The following is an 18,678-nucleotide window of genomic DNA, read 5'->3' on the forward strand; positions in this document are numbered from 1 at the left end:
AGCTAATTGATTTCAGCAGGAATCACGTTGTTGACTGTCATGTGATTGTACAAGCTTGGTCTTGTTGCGAAACGCGAGCCTCTGTCGGAAGTGCAGCAGTGCGAGAAGCGCGCGCACAGGATAGGATTGATGAGAAGAGAGGTCGCTTGGCTGTCAATCATATGATGTACTGGCTGTCAATCTACTGTGACCACGCCCTCAAGTCCGCTATGACCACACCCTCGCGTCCAAGATGAAGTCGGTAGCGCAGAAAGACGGCCAGTTGAAACTAACTAACTAACTAAACTTAACTCATATTTATCTCAAGAAGTCTTGTAGCTTATAAATAACTTGAATATGGCCGAAGAAGTGTTAATTCTTAGTCCAGGCAAAATAACATCGGTAAGTAGACAATTTTATCATTATTTAAATGATGTGTCACTTTGTTAGGCTATAAATCTGCTTTTGTTTTCTCTCTAATTTAGTTTTTATCATTCTCTTAAACCGTATTGATTGCCATCTACGGATCTTCAGTAGTAGCCTAGTAGTTAGTTTAAACGTGATCTCTCAAATGATACTTTATTAAAGTTTAATTTTAGTAGGCTGTTGAATTTTGGTTGATGAAGGGTTCGTAATAATAGGTTTCAAAAGGTATTGTCATATCAGTTATATTTCATGCAATATTTAATGTCACATTTTTCTTTTGTACGATATGGTGTGAAGAAAAAAAAGAAAAGGCATTAAGCTAATGTCACAAGACATTTTCTCAGCATCTTCCCTCACGTGCAGGACTACACATAAGCAACTGTATCTGACCACTTAGTGGGACAAATTAAGTTTTCCACTCATGATCTGAAGCGTAACGACCACTGAAGTCACACCATGAGAAAGCTGTTCTCTCCTTCATATGACTTGAACTATTGCTTCAGCATTTTAAGATCACTAGAATAGAATAGAATGTTTATAAAAAATATATAAATGAAATATATTTGTTTATAAGACTGAATATATTTATTTATAGATACGTGTGCCACATACAATTTAAATACTGTATAGTCCAACACATATTAATGGTCATACAAATGTAAAACGAATGTTTATGCGTTTTGAATATAGATAAATATAGATAAAGCGCTATTTATCTATATTTTTATAAAATGTCTGTTTTTGTTTAATTTCTGAATTTGTTCTTTTGAAACACCATAAGGCTGCCTGAGACTTATATGATTCTTTGACATTAGGGCTCATGCATGTAGGGCTCTTAGTTTCAGCCACAGCATTTTGAAGAAAAAGAAACAACAAGGATAGTTTGCCATTTTAAGAAAAAATAAGGAAAACTGCAGCTTACATGCCATAAATATGTTCTTGTTTGTTTTTATAGCAACTTACCTCATCTCTGCTGGCAGTGGCTTTCCTCACCTCCTTTGGTAGCTCAATGCTATATGGATACAACTTAGCTGTGGTCAACTCTCCTGCTGGGGTAAGAGCTCACTCAGTACCTCAACTGGCAGTTGTGGCTTCCAGTAGAGGGACGCACATCAGGCTCGAGGCTGAAATAAACACAGTGGCCTAAACAGAGGCTCTTCTGAAGCAAGATCTCAGGGAATGTTGCTTTAACATGATTCTGTGCATTCTATCCATTCTTGTTGTAAAAGTTTGATTTCTACAAGGAAATCTGGAATGATTTAAATATTAATATAAATTGATATATTTTATATGTCATAAGGTACTTACAATTTGTATATTAGATTTAAATATATCATAAATAAATCAGAGAGGATATGGATATCAATATGGGACAAAAAGATAAAGTTATCTTTAGACTTTTTCAAGAAACTTGAAGAAACAAAGTGTTGAAGCCTTATTTTCATTTTTTGTAGATGAGTCAGTTTGATGTTATTTGTTCATCTTGGCTTGTCAGGCATGTTGTGCTGCAGTGGTTGCCTCTAGCAGCTCTTCATGTATATAAGTAGGGACCTATTTGCCCTGCCCCATTAGCCTGTTAATGACGAAAATATTTAAATTTTCCTGTCTGGTCTCCTGACTGGCTGTTATATAAGTGGCTTTGTTTTGTTCTGTTTTTCTTGGAACATGATAAGCTAATGAAGAGGATTTAAACATGGAAATCCAAAAATCACAAGTGGAAACAGTTGCTTGGTTTTTTTTTTACTTTTTTGAAGCAGAAACTCAATCAATGTTTTTGTAAACTCGGTTTTAGTTCAGTTGAATCTATTGTTGAGTAAACTGAAAGACTGCGTTAAATTTTCCCAAGTCTATTAAATTATACTGCACTGTTCCAACTTAAGGTTAGATAAGAAAAGGTACGTAAACTGATTAAACTCAATTAGACTGTGAGCTTAAAGCACAGGCAATAGAGAGAGTGAGTTGTGTACAAAGAAAGAGAAAAAGAGTAGAGCTTGTCACGAGATAAATGAACGTAAATCCATGCTGAGGTGTGTTTCACTGAATAGAAGCTTTGAGATTTGAAATATGAAAACTTGAAATATGAAGAAATTAGGAATGCCTGTAAATGATGCCTTTCCTTGTGCCTCTCTTGAGTCTCATATGTCTTATATGTTAAATACCAAAAAAAAAATTTTTTAAAGAATAGTTCACCGACCAATAAAATCATTCTTATGTTGTTCCAAACCTCTATTCTTAAGGCGATAAAGTTGGGACATGTGAGAAGTAGTCATATGGACTACTTTTATGATCCTTTTATACTGATTTTATTATTATTTTGTAGCTTTTTTACTTAAGTAATAATGAATGGAAATAAATGAAAAAGCACAAGATAAATCTGAGTCTTTTGAAGTCCAACAGTTTTTCAGCAAGAGTAAATGCTAACAATATTTTTAGGTGAACTATTCTCTTTAATTTCTCTCTGTCTCTCCGTCTCCCTCTCACTAGTACATTAAAGACTTCTATAACCGTACAGTGGTAAGTCGCAATGGAACTGGATTAAACAAGGAGGCCCTGACGCTCATGTATTCACTCACCGTATCTGTGTTTGCGATTGGAGGCCTGATCGGCTCTTTGATGGTGGGGACTCTGGTCACCAAATTTGGAAGGTAAGTCAGGAGGAGACCCATAACATCTGGCATGGTGTGGTCACTCTGCCAGGAAATCCTCTGAGGTAGATTTTTCCTCATCTGTCACCTCACCTGACCTCTCTGACTGCACTGAAAGACTTTGCCTTTGCCTTGTAAATGGCCTTGTTTGCACTCTGAAAAGAGGAGACATTTTGTTCTGTCCAGTTAGTTCCAGTCGTCTTTGTTGGTGATTAGTTCAACCAAAAATAAAAATGCTATAATGTATTCACCCCCATGTGGCTCCAAAACTGTATGAATCTCTTTCTTCCATGTAACACTAAAGAATACATTTTGAATAATGCCCTGATCACGTTCTTTACATGGAGTTACTGTGAATGTAGAATAGAGCTTCCAAGCCTCAAAAACAAGGCAAAAGCTCAGTGAAAGTGTCATAAAAGTGATCTGTGTGACTTACATCCAAATCATCTGAAGCCATAGGATAGCTTTATAATATGCATCAATTTTATAATACTTTAATGATGTTTTGTGTCTTTTTTGTTGCTTGAAAGCTTCTGTCTGCATTATTTGTAATTGCATGGAAAAGAGCAAGTACATTATTCAAAAGTCATACCAGTTTGGAACAACATGATGATGTGTAAATAACAGGTTTGAATTTTTAGAAAAAAACATCATTTGAAATGGCCAAACACCTCATTTTTATTGCTGTGGTAGCATATTGTTGTATAGAGACACAACTGTTCAATTAACCACTTTGTAACTGTGCATTTCCTAACTTACTACCTTAAACTTTTATTTTGTACTCCTCAAGGACTCTGGAAGTACGCCTGTCTAGTCTGTTCTGAGAGTCTATGAGTGGCGCCACAAGATTTGACTGCAGACATTTAAATGCAAATGAAAGATGATGATTCATGACCCTATTTATTGTTCTAATCAATTTCAGTCCAGCAAAATGTTTTATAGCAGTAAGGTGATCATAACGCAGAACATGATGCAGCCGTCTGTAAATCAGGGGTAAAGTTTACAACTTGATAGAACTAATCAAGGAATGCAGCTATTTCACCCAGCAGCACTGTCATGGAACATCAGTTATCTGGTTTTGATAGTTAAACTCCCAGGTGGCCGGCTATCGAGCATGACTGTCCTACCTTAATGAGCAGTGCCAGAGCAGAACTTCAGTGTTTGCTTTTGCAGGAAAGGAACAGTGGTCAACTCCACTGTACTGGTGTTCTTAGCAGGATCACTCATGGGGTTCAGCAGGATCTGCAGTTCGCCCGAAATGGTCATCTTTGGTCGTTTTATAACAGGAATACATTCAGGTATGTCCCAACTATAAAATAAGCATGTATAGCAAAGTAAGGCTTGATGCAAATAGATTCTGACATGCTTTGCTCATCTCCAACTTCCAGGTATCTCTCTTAGTGTGGTGCCCATGTACCTTGGAGAGATTGCTCCTAAAAATCTGAGAGGATTCCTGGGGCTCATGCCTAGCATTTTCATTTGTGCTGGGGTTTTCTTAGCTCAAATCTTGGGCCTGCATGAACTTTTGGGAAAGGTACAACAGGCAACTTAACATCAATGAACAATTTAATATCATACAGTTACATTGCTCTTCTCTTTTCATAATAGTTATGAAATAGAGTTCAGTATTTTGTTTTAACTTGTGCTGTTTTGTTTGACAGGAAGAGCACTGGCCCCTGTTTCTCTCTCTTGTGGTTGTCCCCACCTTTATCCAGCTGATGCTTTTACCGTGGTTTCCAGAAAGCCCACGCTACTTGTTGATTGAGAAGCACAATGTTCATGCCACTATCACCGGTGAGACAAATGCTTTTAATTGAGATTTTAAGCATTTTTCTAAAACCATCCAAACATCAAATCTACCCTGTTTTTGTTTAAATAATATATGTTATAGATCATCTTATTAATCTGTATTTTTGTCTTAATTCAGTAAACATTTTTGTAAACATCCTTAAAAAGAATAAAATAATTATTATATTTGTACCCCATTCGCATAAATCTGAAAACAAAATGCTGATAATATATGAATAAAATAAGATATGTTTTGCTTAAAAAGAAAAAAACAACAACTAATAGGATAACATAAACTTAAATCAGCCTATTCTCTGATAGGCTTTTAAGTAGATAGATTTAAGTAAATTTAAGTTTATGAATAATTAGATATTTTTACTAGAAAACATGATAAAGATTGGTTTTTTTAACATATTATTTTTTTCTCTTTAGTTAGTTCATGGGTCATCATGAGGTGATTGTATTGGTGGGATATTGCAAAGTGCTAATGTTAAAGATTTTATCAGTTGACCCCTGATAGAAGAACATTAAAGCCAATGGTTTGTGTTTACTTTGTTGGTGCAGCCTTGAAATGGTACAGAGCCAAATGTAACATCCAGGCAGAGATAGAAGAGATGCAGGAGGAGCAACGCTCTCTGTCCTCAGTGGAGACCGTGTCTGTCTGGCAGCTGATTCTGGATCGCACTGTTCGCTGGCAGGTCCTATCCGTGGTGGTCATCAACATCGGTATGCAGCTGTCTGGCATTGATGCGGTAAGATCAGCATCCTGGTTAACATATAGAGCTGACTACATTGCATGTTTTGAGATTTGAGTTTTGAGTCCTTTGTAATGGAAAGGTAATGATATGAACAATATGAACAGTGATGGGATCTGTGTATGGCGAGTATTTAGCCTCTAAAGCCTCACAAGATTTCTTCTAACATCAAATAAACAGCAGGTAACCAAAGTGGTTTCATCCTGCACAGCAGAGCAGTGGCTATGCACCTTAATTTAAAGTGGCTCTCATTTCTTTATTCTTCAGGAAGCATATTACCTTCTTGAAATAGTTTAATTTTACTTCAGCTTAATTATTTAGATAATTAAGTGGACAGAGGACAGAAACCTCACTTTTTATCATCAGAGCTTAACAAATTACAATCTTTTTTTAAGTGTTTATGCAGTCTAATTTGCACAGCCCTGCTATAGTGATGAATAAAGGCTATTATTCAAGCAAATTAGATGCATTTTTTAATTGTTACATCATTAAGATAGTGATTATAGGGATTTGGCAGATCTTTTTTTATCTATAAATACTTCCTTTAAATCAGAACTAACAATTTAACAATTGGCTTCTGATTCCAGAAAAAAAAATATTTTTTCCCCAATAGTAGTTTGATGGTAGTGTTTAAGTCAGACCTGTCAGCTGACACCATTCCTTTATACTTGCCACTACAATGCTCTTTAATGGCATCTATATTATTATCAGAATCAAGGTTATGAATATTCTCCGAAATGAATTCTGCAAAGGTTTCTAGCATCACATTAAAAGGTTTTACCAGCATACTGTGTGTTATATTATTTTTTCTTTCTATAGAAATGTCTTTATTGTCCTGAAATGTTGTTTGGTTGCAGACTAATTCTTCATGTAATAATGAGGATAAAGACCGATAGAGAGCTCATTACCAGGCCCACACGGAATCTGCATGCCCAGAGCTCAGCAGAATTCAAACAGCCATCATTCGCAAACTTCTGCATATCCCTCACTCCTTGCTTGTTGTTCATTTAATCATTCGTTTGATGTTGGCTAACAGTGCAGTACTATCAGCTCTGTTTACCATATCACAGTCTGCACAATTCCACAGATTATGCGGCAAAATGAAGAAAAAAGGCTTCAGATTTCATCTGGAGTTTGTCAAATTGCAATTTCTATTTCTGTCATGTCTTTACCCCATCTGATTTCCACAACCAACAACAAAACAATAAATAAAAGCCATTATCTCAGTGGTGATTCATCAGTTTAATTCATTTACAGTCATTGACATTCATTCAACTGATTCTGAAACAAAACAAAATTGAGCATCTCATTTCTTTTCTATGAGATTTGAGACCTGAATATGACAATGTTAGTGACTTGCATTATTCAGTTGGTCTTTACAGAGATTGTTATAAAATAAAATAAAATGTTTCTCACTAGACTAGAGAACAGCATTTCCTTACAATCTCATCTGGCTACAAACTAGCCTTAACCTTAGTCTTAATTTCCCAAATCATAGATACATCTTGTCAAAGTACGTGAGCTGCTGATGTCAATCCAAGTAGGACTCTTCATGTTTGCCCTGTGGGGTTTTGATATCAAATTTGAATATTAAATGACATTGACTGTAGGGCCCTTAGGTGGCAGGTGACCCTGTGAGCGTCTGTGTGTGTGTGTATTCAGTGTAAATGGGGCTGACAGGTGGTGAGTCTTGGCTGACTTCAGCATGAGCAGCAGGAGAGAGGCAGGCCGTGTGTGTCCTCTACAGTCCCAGCAGCTCTCAAACCGTCTGTATTCCCTCTGATTACCCCCCTGCCTAACCTCACACACAGCCCTCCAGCTCTCAAATTGAATCTGAAGTGTTGTACGCTGTAACTGCTCGTAGTCACGATATGCCACCTGTACAAGCCAAAATCACTATACTTTCGCTCTTCTCCTCAGATCTGGTTTTACACCAACGACATCTTTGAGAACGCTGGAATCCCGTCCCCTGCGATCCAGTACACGACTGTAGGAACTGGAGCTATAGAGATCGTTGCAGGCCTCATAGGGGTGAGTTTTCATATTCCACCAATACTTCCAATGTGAAAATTGTCTGTTTCAATTATTGATAGTGGTAAAAGACTATGTGACAGGATTATATAGTGACTCGAAATAGTTTATTAGACATCACTTGGTCTATTACTTCACTAGAGTTGCTGCATTTGAAGAAGAACGTATCTTCATATCTCAATCATTTTCATTTAGCTTTGCCCTCAATCTTTCCAAGCTCACGTTGTGTATTTTTCTGCTGTGACACACATAAAAATCACTGTATAAGATGAGCGTTAGAGAGACTGATGTGTCTTGTTTTTTGCCGCCTCCTTTCTTGGGTCACATCTCAGAGCTGTAATGAAGGCCAGATACAGTCTCTCTCTCCCAGTTGCGTCGCTTAGCCGGGATTTAGTGATGCACCAGCAGCAACCGGAGAGAAAGAGGCACGCTGTTAGTCAGAAGAACTCATTGCTGTCAGTGTCAATTGGCCCTCACTCGGGAGGCGAATGGCACACGAGAGGAAAGCTAGAGATTGGTTATAAAATTACAGCTATTCATTCTTATGTCAGCTTCACCCGCCTTTAAGTCAACAGTGCACAGCTTTAGCGCTCAATTTTAGCAGCACTTAATGAAAAAACAAGGTTCCACTTTATGCTTCTGCGACATTTGCTTTCAAAAAAAACACAGAAACTCTTCCTTTCAAGACAGTGGTTACTAATTAATCCGATCAAGACAAAAAGGAGGTGGCTATCGTGAACATCCACATTGCATCTGTTGTTTTTCATTCAGTGTTTCACCATTGAGCGTCTCGGGCGAAGGCCATTGATAATTGGAGGCTTTGGTGTTATGGGAATATGTTGTGCTGGGATAACACTGGCTCTCATTCTTCAAGTAAGTGAGATATCGTTAATAAAGTGGAAAAATACTTAAAATCTAACTTGCATTCACTGCCAATTGAAATAACTGTTGTGATATAACACTTTTTGCTACTATCATGTTTTCAGACACATGTGCCTTTTATGAAATATGTGAGTGTGGGGTGTGTGGTTGGGATCATCGCTGGATTCTGCATCGGGCCAGGTGAGTTATTTGTGTCTGTCACTCTTTATTCTTCTCTTAATCTATTTATTAAAGTGACCTACATGGCTGCATCACTTTCAGTCATGCTCAGGCACATTCAGTAGAGCACTGCTTCAATTGAATGAGTAGTTGTCTGCTCTTTGACCCTTAAGTCCCAGATGACGCCTTCAAATAGTGAAATAGCGACACCTGGGGGTAGAATTTTGAAAAGCAAACTCAACTGCAGTTCAGTATAGACCTCATTATTTATTTGAGCACTAGGTTTTTGTCATATATTGATTAATTTTACAAAGTCATATTATATATCTATATTTAATATATTCATATTTTATTAGTTCAGAATAGCGTGAAGACTTTCAAACTTTCAGAAATAGTTGTGGATATTTTTTATTAGCTTTATTATTTTAATAATTACTTAAAATGCTAATAATATTTATTTTAAGATAGAATTAATTCTTATTTAATATTTAGTATTCCATAAAAATCCAAACTTCCAAAGTTGATCAGGATTAATTCTATATATCCTTATCTATCCTTGCAAAAAATTATTATTGCATTAAGATTTGTTTTTTAATTTTATTTCAAACAATGTGTTATTTCAGTCTCATTTATTTAAAAATTTTAAAAACAACAATTAAAAAACTATTTTACTAGTTTTTTTGTTGTTGTTGTTGTTCTGTGAGGACACAATATATAAGCTACATTGTACTAATACAGATTTATGAGTTGATTAGTCTACACAAAAATATAATATGATACATACATGATTGTGAACCACAGTTTTTTTATATAATGAATTATTCAGTAATTCTTAGACAGGACAGAGAACAGGATACAGACGCTTTGGAAATTAAATGCATCTTGACTAAATTACATTAAATTGATATAGTGATAAATTGTGCTGTTGAGGAGAAGACATTGGCATTTTAAGGAGTTCCAAAGATCAAAGTATGGAAGTTAAAGTGTGTACTTCCCTCTATTAGTGCTGCATGAGCATTAGACTCATAGTTTATGCACACAATAAGAGCAGAGAGGAGTAGCTCTGCTACAGTGATGAATGAGACTACAAGTGCTTTACTGAGTTGATGCATTATCCAACCCAACTCCAAAATCTATAATTCATTCTCAGGCCCCAGTCTCAATCGGTGTAATTACGTCTTTAATTAGGATTTTTTTATGGCTCATTGTTCATAAACAATGATGAATATGGCTTTTTAAGACAAAATCCTGCATGAACAATGAATTACAAGCAGAGTTCCTTATCAATTTAACTGCAGAACGCCTCCTGCTGCAATTATCACACACAAATAATGAAGCCATCGCTTGGCTTGTTCCTGAATTCATTACATTTGAAATAACACCTTGTGCCTCCTTATTTTTCACTTGTAACCAAAAGGGATTAGAACTTAAGCAGTGGAACAATCTCTGCTTCCTGCATATTGAGATAACGAGCTCTACATAAAGCTAGTTTATTATCCTCCCTCCAAGAACTGTTGCACTACAGAAGAGCAATGCATGCATGCATGTGCATTCATAATATGCACTCGTATGAGTTTTATTAGGCTAAAAAAATATAACTGCTCTAGGTTTCACAGCACTTTTTCTCTGAGTAGGTAGGCGATTTAACATGAAAAATAAAGATGACGTCACAATATATCATTAGTACGAATGTGTGTGTTTTTTAGCGGGTGTTCCGTTCCTGATCACAGCCGAGCTCTTCAAGCAATCCCATCGTCCTGCTGCATACACAGTGGGAGGATCTCTTAACTGGATGTCGAACTTCACCATCGGCTTTATCTTTCCGTTCCTTCAGGTATCAAATCTATTCAATGCAGTTAAAGCCAAAGGTACACAGAGTATAATCGGAAAAGGGTTTTCCAGGGTTGTGGTCGCCAAAACATTTGTCAGAGTCAATCATTGTGAAATTCAGTCATCTTCATTTAATTAAGTTGTTTTAAAAAGGAATAACTTCGTATTTCTCTGTTACAGAGGTCTGCTGGGTCCTACTGCTATCTGGTGTTCTGTGCCGTATGCGTGTCAGTGGCCATCTACGTGTACTTTGTTATTCCGGAAACTAAAAATAAGACGTTTGTAGAGATTAGTCAGATGTTTGCTACAAAAGAGGCTGTGGAAGAGAGCCAGGCCCTCACTCACCCGGACCAGCTCAAACTGAAAAAGATGAATGGATACGGCTCGCTTGAAAATGGTTCACTTGAATTCGACAGTTCTTCTTCCTGTCCTTAAACTCAAAAGCAAAAAATGCATTTGAGGTTTAGGAATTAGATCAGTTATCAGTCATGCATTAAGAAAGGCGCAGTTAAGTATATCTTACTTTTGTGCGCAATGGGCTCAGACTAACAGAAGGTCTGTGTCTCCTTATAACAAAACATGAGCTACAATTAGTTTTCAGAATCAGATTTAGTTTTGTAATGATGCTTAAACACCCTCAGCTTTGTGTTACTTTCTATGCAAGAACAGTGCCATATACATATGTTACCACATGTATATTGTTATTGAGAAATCACAAACTATGTTTTTTCATTATTGATCATGTTTGTGTTATGAAAGAAATTCCTTCATGTACATATTTTTATTATTATGAGAGTATATATATATATATATATTGTTGCAGTGATCTCTTGCACATATTATTGTGCGTGTTAAATGGCATTGGATCATTTAGTAACGCTCAGGTGCTAATGTACCACTTCATCAGAAACTATAAATAGGCTGAGATCAAACTTGTTATTTTAAATATTCCTTTGCTTTTTTCAGAAAGTGTTGTGTTTTATTTACAGACATTTTATACACTACTACAGCTGTAAATATATATTAGTACATATACACTACCACTTTTGCATTTATTCATTCATTATTTATTCATGCATTAAAGACATTTAGGAAGTTACAAAAGATTTATATTTTAAATAAATTCTGTTCGTTTGAATGTTTTATTATTCAAGGAATCTTGAAAAAATACAAATATTGAGCCGTTTTCAACATTTATAATAATAATCAGCATAGAATGATTTCTGAATGATCATGTGCCACTGAAGACTTGAGTAATGACTGCTGAAAATTCTACTCTGCCTGAAGAGCAGATTTTACAATATTTTAAATGAAATAAATGCAGCCTTGGGAGCATTAAAGTCTTCTTTCAAAACCATTTAAAATCTTACCAACCCAAAACTTTTGAATGGTAGAGTATTAAAGTATAATTTCTATTCATAGTGTTATCTTGTATACTGTATTATCTATGTATTACCTGTATATGATATCTGAGTTTCAATCTAATTTATATGGATATTTATAACTGTATTTGACCTCACATGTACTAAAAATATTTGCAGAGTATTCAAACCTTTATAACACACCAAATAAAAGTGTTTTAAATGAGCCTGTGGTAACCCATTTGTTGAGAACATCAGGGTGCGGAGTGAAAAAAGCTTACAAAGCGGGATCTGAATACAGACACTGTTGGTTTCTGCCAAAGAGCGCCATTGCCATTCAGAGAAGAGCTTCATTAACTCACTGAAGAGGCAGATTTAATGCTTAATTAAAGAGAAGAGTCTCTCACCTTCCCCTATGGATCCCAAACAGCTGTATGGCCATTTATATTCAGATACACATTTGAGACACACCTTTAATATAGTGCCCTTGAAGGGTTCTGTGTTACTGCATGTATCATATTTTTTATATATATGTATACAGAGAGCTATGTGCATGTGTAGTGTTGTCTTTCCTCTGTTATCCCAGGCCTGTGCGAGTATGAATGGGTTTCTCGGGTCTATCAAGCCCCTGGGCGGAACTCTCCATCTGTGTGAGCCTCTCCAGATCTCCCCAGAAGAGACCCACACAGACTAATGATATCATACGCCTGCGTCTCGCCGCTACGAGAAGAGAAATTGTGAGCTGAATTGTGTCTGGCTTTCTGTTTGGTCAGTCTTCAAACACCGAGCTCAAGGTCACTGGTTAAACGGGATCTCGATGGGCCATTGTGCACAGCTGTACTCTCCCAGTTCATTTGAAGAGAAATTACAGTCCTGGAAAGGCAACAATGTACTGAATTGCCTCATACTTCTTTTTATTCTACTACTAAATAATTTTCGGTAACACTTTAAATGAAGCCCATGTTTTATAATACATTATAATGGTATTTTTAAGGCATTATAATGAATGCATAATGCATTATAAAAAAACTTATAATATGTTATATCATCTTATGAATATTCATATGAACAGTTTTAATGTATTATAATATTTACTTATTTGCGGTTATAGCTTTTAAGAGCATGATGATTTATAACACAGTGAACACGTTGCATCCACTTAAATTACAATGGATTATATTTCTCATAGTTATAATGTATTATAAGTCTCATATCTTGCCATCTTTCTTATACTTAAAGCAATCAAAGACCACTTATAAGCAGAGCTGGGTAGTAACTGATTACATGTAATCTGGAATACGTAATCAGATTCCAAAAAGTAAGTACTTGTAATTAGAGTAAATTACATTTTAAAATACTCATAATCAGACTACAGTTACTTATTTATTGATTACATGATTACATATTATTCACACAATAGCAATAAATTATTCATCATTTATTGATTCTCTCTAATTCCTCTTTTTATCTTTTAAATTTTCCTTTCTAAAATAGTCTACCGCTTATAGACACTCAGAAAGTCCAATTTTGTGGACATTCACACATAGTCATTAGTCAGGTGGCGACACAGCATCTGACCACTGGACTTACAAAAATCATTTCAGGTTTAAGAAGTGTTCCAACATTGCATCAACTACCAATGAACACATTCAGTTCTATTTGAATTATCACTCAGTAGGTTATTTAAGCATGTATTATTATGTATTATTAAAAGGCTTTCAAACTCATTAAAATGCACAAACTTATTTGCAGACGTTCTCAAACTTTTTGCCATCTGAACCTCTTTCACCTAATATATTTACTTTAAAGGGGTGGTCAATCAGCAATTCTGTAAAAGACTCCCTTTGCATTGAACTTTGAGCATCGTAACTTTGCAGATGTTGTTTATGCTCAAACAGCAATATTACACACTAACTAAAATTAAAAAAGTGAAATCATAATCAATGACCCCCTTTAAGTACCCCTGAGATTTTAAAATAAATATTTTAATAATTAGGTTTCACATTTGCATGTTCACAGTCCTCTGACATTGGTTAATGGGCATATGATGTGCAGGTAAACAAAATATTTATTCTTTTTTAGAAAGTGAATTATTTTGATTGTTATTTTAAAATTATTTATTTTAATTCAACGTTTTTATGATTTAATTATATGTTTGCCTTTCATTAAACTCGCAAACCCCCTGCAGTTCCTTTACAAACCCCAGTTTGGGAAACCTTGATGTAATATAATGTTTAATACACTTCATGTTGTTACATCATTTTACATCACCATGGTACAAGATTAATAATCAATTAATCAATGTGATAAACAAGTTAGGTCAAAAGTAATCTAAAAGTAATCTGATTATATTACCTAAAATGTAATGGATTACGTTCCTGACTACAATTTTTGTCATGTAATTTGGAATCAGTAACGGATTACATTTTATAAGTAATCTACCTAGCTCTGCTTATAAGTATAGTAATAATAATAGTAATACTTTTTTCTCAAACAACCATAAGATCAGATATCAGATCAGATGAATGTGTATTATGACACATTTGCTTTGAACTATTTTTATTGTAATATCATTTATTGTAATATTGTTTAACCTAACATTTAAACATTGCATTTTTTTTTCAGTTGAAATAATTAACTAGCTCATATCAAAATGAATATTAGCTTCAAAGGGAACACTCAAATAACCACTTACAAGATGTAGTAAGATACTGTGCAGATCTTAAATAAACAATGTCAAGATATATACTCCATTATAAATAATAATAATCTTAAAAGTTATAACCACAAATGTGCAAGCATTATAATGTATTATAATTGTTGTTATGATTATTTATAAGATGATATAACTGTCACGGTGCACACAGCAGGGAGGAACGAGGAACACGCAGGAACACATGTAACTTCAAAATAACAGTCTTTACTTCAGACATCAAGGCAGGGCAAGACAAGGCAAGGCAGACACAGACAGGAACACCGGGGAGTAACGAGTAGACCAGACAAAATCAAACTGAACATACAGGACTATAAATACACAGGATAATCATAGATAATCAGACAAACACGGCTGGACAAGAATTAACTAATAATCACATATAACAAAGACAGGATCAAACAAAAATGGAAAAAAGAGGCGGGAACACAAGACACACACGACAGAGGACTGACAATAACATATAAGTTTTTTTATAATGCATTATGCATTCATTATAATGCCTTAAGAATACCCTTATATTGTATTATAAATATGGGCTTCATAGAAAGTGTTACCCAATTTTCTGCTATTTTATTCCGAATGTCATTTTAATGTAATATTTTTTAAATTATTTTTACACAATCTAAACTAAAGTTTTATATCTCAGACAGAATTCATATAATCGTTCTGTCATTTTGTCTGTCTGTCTATCTATCTATCTATCTATCTATCTATCTATCTATCTATCCGCTCTCTCTCTCTCTCTCTCTCTCTCTCTCTGTCAGTTGTAGGGGCGGGCCAAGCTCATAATTGGGTGGTCCAGGCGCACCATGGCCCTGTTGATCCAGGTCTGTTTTATTTCCCACAAGGCAGAGCTTCACTATTTTCCACTGATATGACTTTGAAGAACCTGCACCACTGCAGACAGTACTGACATTTTAGCTTTCATTCACTGACTTGCACTGATTAGAGATGGTAAGCATGGATAATGCCCGCTGAATCTATCTTTGTAGAATAAAGTCACTCTTAAGTCGTCACCAACCCTGCGCAGCTCTAAATACAGCAGCTCATATTTCACTGTGAATTGACTCCCCTGATGGAATGAGTGTCTGTGTCCTGTAGGTCAGCAGGAAGAGAGGATGCTGGTCTAATTAGCAGCAGAGGAATCTTCTGTCGGCCCAACACCTGTCACCACAGGCTGACTCTGCCCTCTGCTGTCCGGAAGAGGAAGACAATCAAGGTGTCTACAGCAAGTGAATGTGAAGGTATGCTGTATTTATAGGCACATGATCCTCTTCAGCATTTCGAACACATTTATTAGACATTAAACCATATATTTAGAAATGAAAACCGTCAATATGTGTGCGCCGTATGAATGTGTCAAGATGTGGAGCAGAATACCCACTTCCTAGCAGACATTTTGTCATGATGACAATGGCAGGAAGCGGGAGAATATTTCAACGCTCCCACTCCCACTGTCACCTCATAAAGAAACAAACACACACAGTACCCTCACACAGAAGACCTGCTGCTCGCTCCAACATTTTAATTAATGACAACAGATTTTCTTCTCATAAGTGCTTTAATGTGGCTTATTGCTGTAGCAGTCCCCTTGGCCGTGGAAATATTATGTTGACGGATGTGCTGTGTCGCTGGGACTCCCTGGATGGAGGCAGCTGTCAAGCCCGAGATGATAACATTAAGGCGAGGGAAAGTGATGACAAATGCCTGTTATCAGCGAACGAGGCCAGTGACAAATCGAATTGCGGCTCCCAAGAACCCCCATTACACCGTAATAAAAAAAGATTGATGGTCCTCTCTGTCAGGACCTCTGTTAATGCGATTTCGACTGGTCTCTCCGGCTTCCAATTAAGATGGCGAGGAGAAGGAGGGAGAGAGAAGCGACTACACACGACCGACTAATTGGATCTGAGAAGCCAAAGGCGTTCTCTCATTCTTTTACTCCTTCTTTCCTCTCTCTCTCTCTTCAGCTGCTACGCGTTCTTTCTCTCTCACTCGTGGCAGCGCAGTCTGGAGCGAATGCTCTTGCATTCCGTTATTTCAGGATTTATGGCTGGAAGATGGGGATGCAGACTGCGCTGCCGGTGATGGGGAGCGCTGTCTCACTGCCAGCTCCCGCATACAGACGGGCACAGATGGGAGCGGAGACGCAAACCCAGCCAGTGATGAAACGTCCTGACAAACAGTGGGACAGACAGAGAGACAAATAGCTCCATGTGAGCCGCTTGCCATGCAATTAAGTAAATAAGGATTGAATGTGTGTCAGTGGTGGGCTCAGAGTAAGTCATTCTTCACTGATGTCTGTGTGCCCACTGATTTCATTACCACTGAATGCTTGTTATGCTCCTCAAGGACTTTTTGAAGATTAGGTGGTGAACCACACTGTGGTGGTTAAGCAAAGAGGGTTACCCACCTTATAAAAAGATTATTTCGCAATCACATTAGGTTGACCTCAAAATTGATAGGCCTGTATTTGATTATCGTCGATTTAAACGTTTGTAACTAGGTCACGTTTGTGCCGGTGACAATATCTGATCCTCTGAAAGCCTGGCATCTGAAAATTGTAGACTGACCTATAAAAGAAGGTACTGTCCATCAGCTCACTCTCCAGAGAAGCCTCCATGGCTCCTCTGTGACCTGAGGATTCATTGAATGATATAGGAGGTTTTATTGTGCCAAGCTTGTAGTTTTCGTCTGAGCTGTGCAGCCAGAGGGGAGCCATTTTGTCATCTTGACAGAACCTTCAGATCTTAGTGACATGAAAAGGGGATTGTGACCAACCAATATTTCCACCGCCGTTTTACTTTAAGTGGTTGCTTTTACTGTATTAAACCTAGAATTTTGTTGTGATTGACAAATGATTTTGATTGGCTGAATTGTGATTCGTTCAAACCTTGAGTTTTAAATATATATTTTTATTTATTTTACATTTGATTGTACTATATATTTTAGCTATATTATATATTTTATATATAGCTACTATCTAACTGTATTATATATTTTAGTCATTTTATTTATTAACCCATGACCTTGGTGTTGCTAGCACATGTTCTAGCAGCTATGCAACAAAGCTAAAAGAAACCTAATAAATTCTCCACATTCACCTTCTGTTCTGTGTGTATGTTAAATATGCCTGCTCGTGAGAGTATTTTGCACACAAATGTTTATTGGAAAATTCTGGTTTGTGATTCATTCCGAGTCGAGAGAATGAATTTCGCTGAGCAACATGCGCTCGTTTGATGAATCTGGCCTGTTGAGTTTATGATGATCTAATAAGCTCATTTTGTGGCTTAGCTTTCATTACTCGGGCTCTGCTCAGAGCAGAGCTTTGAATCCAAGGCTAGGGAGGTGTGTGATGGATAGCCACAGTCTGGCCCCTACCTCGCCCCCGTCCGGCTGGAGCTCCCAACAGCCAGGCCGAGGTTAGGGAGACAGAGGAGAGAGATCAATTCTTTGAGCACAGGGAGAAATTAGGCATGAAATTAAAACGAGCTACTGCTGACCGCCGCCTGATCCTTACTGCAGTTAAGCCTTCATTTCACCCTCTCTATATGATAGCCACAAAAGCAGGGGGTCACTCATGTCCATTTGGCAATGCCCGGGGTAGAGGCTACACCGAGAAATAGAGACAAAAGCAACAGACGAGCCCTGCCTAAGATGGCTGCTAGTTTCAGTGCTGATGACCCGCCATTACTTATACTGCTTGAGACCAAGTGCAAGGTCTGTTCAATCTAGCCCCACCATAAATCAATGCACTAGTGGAGAAGCCAAGGTTACAGGCCCTGACAGCCATCACTGAGGAGAGGGTATTTATAGACGAGGAACGAGAAGTGCTGCTTTTTGTGTTTCTGCATGCTTGCTCATATGAGTGTGTGAAAATGTATTTGTGTACCTGCATCTGTCTTTATGCATTATTATGCGAGTATGTATCTGTATGTTGGTTTATTAGTCACTTAGAAATAGGAAAATGGGAGAAGGTCATTTGAAAGATGGAAAACATAAGGATTTCTGTGTTAGATTTACTGCAAATTCAGTAGGTGCTGTTGCTTGAATATTACAGGACTAATAATAAGGAAGCAAAATGTGTTGCAAATGTACATTTGCAT

General features: G+C 36.8%; 1 protein-coding gene across 1 annotated transcript; it reads left to right on the forward strand.

Annotated features, from left to right (window-relative positions):
- Positions 1 to 336: 336 nt before the first annotated feature.
- On the forward strand, positions 337 to 10,930 carry LOC306883887 (solute carrier family 2, facilitated glucose transporter member 9-like; the record flags this gene model as incomplete). Its single annotated transcript, XM_079439389.1, has 12 exons — positions 337 to 381; positions 1,361 to 1,459; positions 2,890 to 3,050; positions 4,224 to 4,348; positions 4,439 to 4,584; positions 4,712 to 4,844; positions 5,403 to 5,590; positions 7,514 to 7,624; positions 8,396 to 8,497; positions 8,611 to 8,686; positions 10,372 to 10,499; positions 10,676 to 10,930. The coding sequence occupies 12 exons, from the start codon at positions 337 to 339 to the stop codon at positions 10,928 to 10,930; spliced, it is 1,569 nt and encodes a 522-aa protein (XP_079295515.1).
- Positions 10,931 to 18,678: the final 7,748 nt, after the last annotated feature.

The sequence above is a fragment of the Barbus barbus genome (genome assembly GCF_936440315.1).
Source record: "Barbus barbus genome assembly, chromosome: 18".
Lineage (NCBI taxonomy): Eukaryota > Metazoa > Chordata > Actinopteri > Cypriniformes > Cyprinidae > Barbus > Barbus barbus.